Source organism: Hyaena hyaena, unplaced genomic scaffold, assembly GCF_003009895.1.
Source record: "Hyaena hyaena isolate Hyena2069 unplaced genomic scaffold, ASM300989v1 scaffold_329, whole genome shotgun sequence".
Classification (NCBI taxonomy): Eukaryota; Metazoa; Chordata; class Mammalia; order Carnivora; family Hyaenidae; genus Hyaena; species Hyaena hyaena.
Window position 1 is genome coordinate 1,548,633 of NW_024080960.1, and position 8,722 is coordinate 1,557,354.

Sequence of the window (8,722 nt, forward strand, 5' to 3'; positions counted from 1 at the left end):
GAATGTTTCAAGGGTGAACATGCCAAAAGAACCAGATGGAAGCTGCATGCTTTTTTCTGAGTTGGCCTTGATAGTCACATAATGTCACTACAGTCATACTCTGTTGATTGATGGAGGTACAAGTCTGGCCAGATTCAAGGGGGGGAGGGACACAAACCCCATGTCTCAATGAGAGAAGAATAATTTCAAAGAATTGGTAGCCACTTAAGAAAAGAACTTGCAAATCCAGTGATGTGAGTCTTTTGGTATCCTTGAGCATGGTTTTTGTATACAGAAAAGACTGCTCAGAGGTATGCTCTCGATTTAAATAATTAGTAGTCAATTTTTAAAACTTTAAGTTAAAAATATATTTCTTTCAGGGCACCTGAGTGGCTCATTTGGTTGAGCATCCAACTCCTGCTCAGGTCATAATCTCATGGTTTGTGAGTTTGAGCCCTGCATCAGGCTCAGAGCCTGGAGCCTGCTTCAGATTCTCTGTCTCCATCTCTCTCTACCCCTCCCCCACTCATACTCTGTCTCTCTCAAAAATCAATATTAAAAAATATTTTTCTTTTTTAGGCTTTTAAATTTATTTCATAAGTTTTATTACTCTGTTTATAATTCTAGCAGTTTAACAATAACTTTTAGGAGTCCTGAATAATGTTTGATTTGGTTTCTAAACTTAATCAAATACCTCCAAATAATTTAAATTATACTTATTAATATATTAAATTTGATTTCTTTTATAAGTCTTTTACTTCAACCATCTACATTAACAAACAAAATTTCAAATATTAAATAGCTATTTAAAAATCGACATTAAACTTATAAATATGGTAAACTTAGAATTTTCAGTGTGGTAACAATGACATAAACTTAAGATTTCAACCTAATGTTATAATTTTAAGTCAGATACTCAAATATATGCTTCAGGTTGCAGTTGTAAGGGGATCACTCTAATAGGCCAAATTCTCTTGAATATGCACGTTTGGGGTTTTTTTTTGTTTTTTTTTTGTAAGCTCTACACCCAGTGTGGGGCTTGAACTCATGACCCCAAGATCAAGAGTCACATGCTCCATCAACTGAACCAACCAGGCACCCCCATGTACATGCTTTTTAATTTTAATAATATATACATATTTTTGTTTTTATAATGATTTCTAATTTACTGAAAAGTTGCAAGAATTAACATTTTATTCCATTTGCTTAATCATTCTCTCTCCTCTATGTGGGATGTGTGTATTTAATTTTCCCCCTGAATCATTTTTGAGAGTTACAGATAGCATATACCAATTTTCCTAAATACCTCAATGTGTATTTCCCAAGAACAAAGACATCATCATATGTAACCACAGTACTGTTATCAAAGTGAGGAAGTTTAATTGGTAGATACTGTATCCACTTCATAGTCCATGTCTAAATTTCATCAATTCTAGTACATACTTATTCTTAGTACCAGGTATTAGTTCTATGATTTTGTTTCTCTTAGCTTTTTTGCAGTTAATGCTGAACCTTCCCAAAGTTTAAAAATACACATGCCTATTGGGGCGCCTGGGTGGCTCCGTTGGTTAAGCATCCGACTTCAGCTCACGTTCATAATCTCACGGTTCCTGAGTTGGAACCCATATCAGGCTCTGTGCCAACAGTACAGGGCCTGCTTGGGATTCTCTCCTTCTCTCTCTCTACTCCTCTCCTGTTTGCATGCATGGGCATACACACACACTCTCTCTCAAGATACATAAGTAAACCAAAAAAACAAAAAAAAAAACAAAAACAAAAAAACCCACCACATGCCCACAAAGGAAACCAAGTCACCATCACAGGTACCTGAGGTTATTTGCCACCAGAGACTTTGGATGGATGAACTGTAAAAAAAATCCTTTTTACCTTCTATGAATGTGTTACTGAATCTCTTTTTTATGGTAACTTTGTCAGAGACTACAAACTTAAAAAGAGTTGGTTTCCTAGCTCACTTAGTGCATCCATCATTCTCTCTCTACTTGTAGAAATCTGCAGCTCTTACTTAGACTAATCAAACTGTTTAGATTTTTAAAATCTTTGACTCTTGAGAGATTTTGGCTATGAAATCTCCTATTTTATATTTAGCAGATATCTTTGAGTATTAAACATGTGTACTCTGGATACCTCACATGACTTTGTCTGACTCGCTGTCCTAATTTATGAAGTCATTCTATCAACATGTCTCTTTCCCATCATTCTCAATCTGATTTTTCCTGAGAACAAAAATTGGAGAAGTAAAGTAACTGGATCAAGGGTATGAACACTTTTGAGGTGATTCATTTAGTATCCCAAAATGTGTTCCAACAAAAGTGATTTTGATTTACATATTCACTTGCATTATTTGGGCTTACTTTTGCAGTGGACTCTTGCCAACATTAGACATTATTTATTTTACAAAATATTAATTTTAATAAATACTATCTCATTAGTAAACACTTTAATTTCTCTATTAACAAATTCAGTAGTTCTCAACATTTATTTGCCTATGTATTTTTCTTTTGTAAATTTATCTATTCATGGCTCTGTTTATTTTTCTACTGGTCTGCACATTTTTTTAATTGATTCATAACATTTCCTTACATATTATGGAATATTCATTAAATATAGATATAAAGATATAGATATTGCAATTATCTTTCCTGGCTTATATTTTGAAATTTTGGAGTTATAATTTACATAAAATGCATAGATCTTAAGTGTATAGTTTAATAAGATTTTAGCAAATATATATATCCATTCAATAACCACCTCAATCAAGATACAAAACATTATCCCAAAAAGTTTCTTCCTGATTGTTTCTAGTCCATTGCCCTCTACCCTCTGCCCTAGAGTCAGCCATTTCCAAGTTTCTATCACCATTGGTTAGTAGTATTTCTTATTCTTTGTAAGTTTGTATAAGATTTATATTTTTTCTTCCCCTTAAATATTTGAAAGAATTTATCATCTAAGCAATCTGGGCTAGTATCTGTATTCTCTGTAGGTTTGTACATGATTTATATTATTTCTTTGTCTTAAGTATTTGATAGAATTTACCATTAAAGTAATCTGGGCTTAGTGTCTGTACAATTCCATGAAGTACTAATTAATAATTTCCAATGAATAAAAGTTTGTCAGGTTCTGGGAAAATCAAAGAAATATATGACAACCACTGCTTTCAGTTAAGGCTTACAATTAAAAAAGAAATAAAACCATCACTCATTAATTCAATTCATTAAGCAAATATTTCTAAATTAATTATATTATGTAAGACAAATAAGAATAATAAAACAGTTCCTTTCCTTAAAGTAAATATCAATTTAGAAGAAACCATAGACCTATAGGTAAATAATTAAGATTATTTACTTTATGATACTTGTAAAAGAGAATAAATAAAGTAGTGAGAGGTACTAGAGGAAGAGTGGGAAAATCCAAGAAAAATTCTCTTATTATAGAATTGTACAGACAGATAGGACCTTTGGTTTCAATCACAGTTCTTCAGCTTATTCACTATATAAGCTTAAATAATTTGTTGAACTTCATACAGTACATTAGTTTCCCCATAAATGAAATACAAATAAAAATGATACACCGGGTGAGAAATAAATGAATGAATGAAATGAATGAATGAAATGACAGTAAAACACTCAGCACTAGTATCATCATTGTCTTAAACAACACAAAAAGGGGTTTGGAACATATCTTGTGTATTATTTTTCTGCTCAGTTAAACCTCTATTTTTATTTTCAATTATTAACTGTATTCCTCTTAAAGTCTTGTGGTCAGTTTTGAGTTTGAATACTAGTAACTGAAATAGAAGTAATTTGAATGCATTTCCATAATTAAGATAGTGAGGGAAATCTTGGGGGACTAGCTCAGCATTGTCTATGGAGAATGTGGTTCTGCCTTTCTTCTTGGCTTTGGTTTCTTTTTCTTATCTGTTCCAGTTAATTAGAAGAGAGCCCCTTGAATTCACCTTAAGTATGGGAATTTGTGATAATGTAAGTCCCAATTTCCAAAGGGCAAAAATACTTAAGAACAGGGCCTCCTGGGCGGCTTAGTCGGTTGAGCGTCCAATTGTTGGTTTCGGCTCAGGTCATGATCTCATGTTTTGTGAGTTTGAGCCCCACACAGAGCTCTGTGCTAACAGTGCAGAGCCTGCTTGAGATTCTCTCTCCTTCTCTCTCTCTCTCTCTCTCTGCCCCTCCCCCACTCACTCTCTCTGTCTCAAAAAATAAATAAGCTTAAAAAAATAATTAAGAACAAAGCAGAGATCTCCCTCTTATAGTATTGACACATCATAGGCCTGCGCCTTCCCTCTTGGCCGAGTTTATCATTTCACAAATCAATGTTACCATTTATCTCTTAGTACGTAATGTTGCCATTCCTTCCCCATCTTTAGTTTAACTTTAAGTTTAAAAAGCTGGCTTGGAATTCATACAACCTAGTTGAAAAAAGTAGAAATTGATCATTTCATCTATGATCTTGGGTTACTGCAAGACTCATCCTTTCTTCTGGATTTAAAAAAATTTTTTAACATTTATTTTTGATAGAGAGAGAGACAGAATGCAATGTGGGAGGGGCAGAGAGAGAGAGGGAGACATAAAATCTGTAGCAGGCTCCAGGCTCTGAGCTGTTAGCACAGAGCCCAACGTGGGGCTCAAACCCATGAACTGAAAGATCATGACCTGAGCCCAAATCAGACACTTAACCCACTGAGCCATCCAGGCGCCCCATCCTTTCTGCTGGATTTGCTGAGAATTCTGGTTTAGAGGCCAGATATTCTTTGTACCATGTTTATTATTTGATACTTACAGACAATATTTTATTTATTCCTCCTAGATTGAAACCAAGATTGCAGCTTCTGCCCTGAGTGCTGTTGCAACTCCAAGACTTGTAGACCTTGCCCATCCAAGGATCAAGATAGAGGGTCTGTGCTTTGAAAGAGAAAAATGTGAAATGCCTATCCGTCCTGTAAGACACCACTGCCTTGGCATCCTTCACCTCACTTTTTGATTATTCCTAGGGTGCTGTTTTGCCACTACAAGGCATAGGCCAAAATCATTGGGAAAGAGAATCTTGAAAGAGTAGTCTATGGCATGAAGGAAGACCTAGCTGCAGGATATGTAGAGAGACTGGGGAAAGAAAGTGAAGAGCATGAGCTTTGGAATCAGAGAGATCCTGGCACATTCAGTGGCTTCCCTCCCTCTTCCTCCTTGACACTCCCCTCCATTCATTGTAGTGGCAACTTGGTGTCCAATCCCAGTTGAGATTTCAATAAATATTTAATGATCATGTTGCCAAGGAGGTTGGATAAATTTTACTCACTTTTTAAGAACCTGAGGACTTGATATGGAATTCCATTAGAAGAGAAATCTAGTCTAGAAATCAAAATCCCTCAGACAGGCATCTTGACTTTGCTAACATGACTTGCCTTGTGACCCTTGGGCAAATCACTTTGCTTTCACTTCTTTTGGTATATAAAATGGAGTTACAGGTATCTTTCTTCAGTTGCTAAGATTGTTTGGGAATTTATTAAAATCTCTTTTTAAAAAGTGATGCCACTACAGATAATCATACTTTTAGAACCCAAGATAAGTCTATACCAGTGAAACACAGTCTTTTCAGGGCAATTGAGTGGTGCTTATAGTCCATCCTAATTCTTTTGAATAAGCACTTAAGAGAGAGAATAGGAACTATATGTCATCCTTCCAATTTTACCAATAAAGCAACATAACAGAAAGACAACCACAGATGCAATTTTCAAAGTAAGACCAGGAGGAGTTGATCCATCTGTCAATCAACACATATTCAGCACCAGTTATGTACTTATTCTAGCTTTTGGCAAATATGTGCTTCTTTTAAAACACTTATATTCTAATGGAGAGACACAGACAATAAGTATACCAACAAAGAGCTGAGAGAGCCAAGTCAGATGTTAGTAAGTGCTATAAAGAAGATTAAATAAGTGTACTGTGAAGGAGAGTTATTGGAAAGGTTCATGTATCTTGGACGGTGAGGGAAAATGTCCTTGAGAATGCGATGTTTGAATCTAGAGACTTGAATGTTGAAGAAGCAGCCATGACAAGATTGAGGAAGGAGGATTTCAAGCAGAGGAAGTGGCAAGTGCAAAAAATCCCAACATGGAAAGAGCTGGGCCAGAGGGGCCTCATGTGACAAGGGTCACTGTGATCAAGGTGGGGAGAAGAAGGAGAGGTCAGAGGAATAGGAATAACAGCCAGATCACGTAGGACCTTCAAGGCCACAATAAGGAGTCTAAATGTTATTTATAGCAAAATGGGAACCACTGGAAAGTTTTAAACACTGAGAGTGACATAATCTGACTTGGGATTCGGACGGTTTGTACCTCATGGGATTGTTATGATGATTGAGTGGGAACAATATAGGTGCCCTACTTAGAACACTGTCTAGTCCCCTGAAGTGCACTCATTAAAATGCTCATTCTCTCCCTCAGTAATTGGTAGAGAAGGCTATATCATACAGAGCAAGAATGGAAGCAGAGAGACCAGGGAGGAGTTTGCTCCTGTAATCCAGTAGAGAACCTGTGTTTGATGGTGACTCAATTAGGGAGATAACTGTAAAGAGAGGGAGATGTGAAAATTGAGATCTATTTTTGCATCTTTTTGCTTCTACTATAGGTATCCCGTGCTGCCTTGCTAACCAAAGCAAGCCCTCGAATAATAGCTCTAGCTGAGGCCAAGCCTCTTCATCAAGATTATCTACCTGTCCGTGAGGCCCGTTGGCCAGTATCTTATGCTGCTATCCATTGCAAAATATCTCCCAGACTTCAAGAACTAGCTAATCCAAATACAAGGTATGTCAGTTTAAAGCTAAGATGGGGCAGGAAATCTGGGGGTGTTAGGGAGAGGGAGAAATTGGCCTAATAAGATCAGTGAAAAGAATTGTAGAAATATAAGAAAAGTTCAAAAACATCTCCCTTGATACATTAATTGTGACAAATCTGTGGTTTTACCATAAATTTAAGGCAGCAGTTAAAGGGTTAATGGAGTAGTATTGAAATTTAGATCTAGGAAACAACTCTGTGAGTGTGGATATGGGATTATTTATTTAACATATTGTTAAGTGAAACAAGTTACAAAACAGAGCACAAAATACATTAAAGTTTGTGTAAGAAAATACACATGTGCCATATATTTGCTTGCATGTGCATATAACATCTCAGAAGAGTATGCAAGAGGCTAGTAACAATGGTTACTCATGGGGGCCCGAGGGAACTGGGATAGGAGGAAGATTTATTACTAAGTAGGATTTTATATTTTACCATGTTTTGCATCATAGACCTATTTGAAATAAATAAGAAAATATTTAATAAAGAAGAAATTTCCTCTAATTCTTGTTTACTTCCCAGAAGATTTCTTAATTTGCCTGAACCTCAGTTCATTTGGTTTCCTTCATGAGATAATACCTAAATCCCCCTTTTTATTGTCAGGAGAAACTCAAAAAGTCATAGAAGTCTTCTTGGGGAAGGAATATGTTATGCTTAGGGAGCAGGGAATATGTCAGTTCTTATGTAATAAAATATTTTTAAATTTTTATAAAGTGTTTTGCCTTAAAAAAAATAAATCCCCATAGCAACAAAATGAAACTCACTCTCTGTTCATTGACAAAGGGAAGGGAAGAGTAAGATCAAGTCCTCAGGGTCTACCCCAGTGGCAAAGTTATTATTTGGTAGTAAGGTGCTAAGGGTAGAAACTTCAAAAATTTGATTTCTTCAAGTTCATCAGAGAATTGTTGGACTTATTTTAACATTGGCAAATTACTGAAACTTTTCCAGTGTTAACTTTCTGTGGAAAGAGCAAAGACTTTGGAATCTGATAGATACACGAATCTGGATTTGACCACAGGTCACTTTTATAAATTCCCTGAACCCTCTTGTCCTTATCTGTTTCGTGGGTTGCTTACGAAAATCAAAATGGGATAATATCATAGAGACTAACACATAATAGATGCTTGAGAAATGTTAGTTCCATTTTCTATTCATGTTTTTTCAGGTTGCATTCTTTTCCCCCCATTTTAGGTCTCCTGTGCATATTATATACTATGATCCAAATGTCTTTAAAGTCAAGCCAGCTGCTCTGAAAGCACAGTGTTCTCCAAGGATCCAAGAGTTGGCAGAACCTCTTATGCGTTAAACACAGAAAGCCACGTCAGTCAGACCCAGTTATGTATCTAGAAGATATATTAGGTGACTTAGTTCCCTATTCTGATGCTGTCAGGTTGTATTTCCCCATCCCCTCAAAAACCACACGAGACTTCCAGAGAACACCACTGAGACCATCGATAGCAATTCCTGCCGTTACCTGTAATCATAATTTAGTAGGTTTGGGGACTTAAGCATGCAATAAAAGAGAAGATGAGAGCTTGCCTTATCCGTACTCTATCTCCTCACAAGCATCTTGGCCATCTCATTGCTCTGACTGATCTGAAGAAACACTCTTCCTTCTATTTGCTGGGTTTGTTTTCCCTTTCCTGGAGAGATCTGTATTCCCAGCAACTGATCTCTGCTCAGTCCCTTCTCTAATAAGTCCTTAGAATTGAAATAATTCTTTGTGTTTCTTTTCCAGTCTCCTCCCCTTACCCCCAAAATAACACTGAGATGGTAAAGCCTTTTGGGACAACTTGAAATGCTTTTTCTAATCTTTAGATGAAATTTAGGGAACAGGTTACCTTAAACAATCACATCTGTACCAATCTCTGTTCCTTT

The 8,722-nt window shown here is 36.1% G+C and overlaps 1 protein-coding gene across 4 annotated transcripts in view; it reads left to right on the forward strand.

The window, feature by feature from the left end:
- Window positions 1-8,377, forward strand: part of THEGL (theg spermatid protein like) — a 51,039-nt gene extending 42,662 nt beyond the window's left edge. For 2 of the 4 annotated variants that reach the window (XM_039249021.1, XM_039249023.1), the window contains 3 exons: window positions 4,819-4,950; window positions 6,636-6,811; window positions 8,036-8,377. In XM_039249021.1, the coding sequence (XP_039104952.1) occupies window positions 4,819-4,950; window positions 6,636-6,811; window positions 8,036-8,150 (423 nt within the window). In that variant the 3' untranslated portion in view covers window positions 8,151-8,377. Of the gene's footprint in view, window positions 1-4,818; window positions 4,951-6,635; window positions 6,812-8,009 lie in introns of those variants that run through there. The other 2 variants (XM_039249022.1, XM_039249024.1) reach the window with 2 other exon arrangements.
- The last annotated feature ends 345 nt before the right edge of the window (window positions 8,378-8,722 follow it).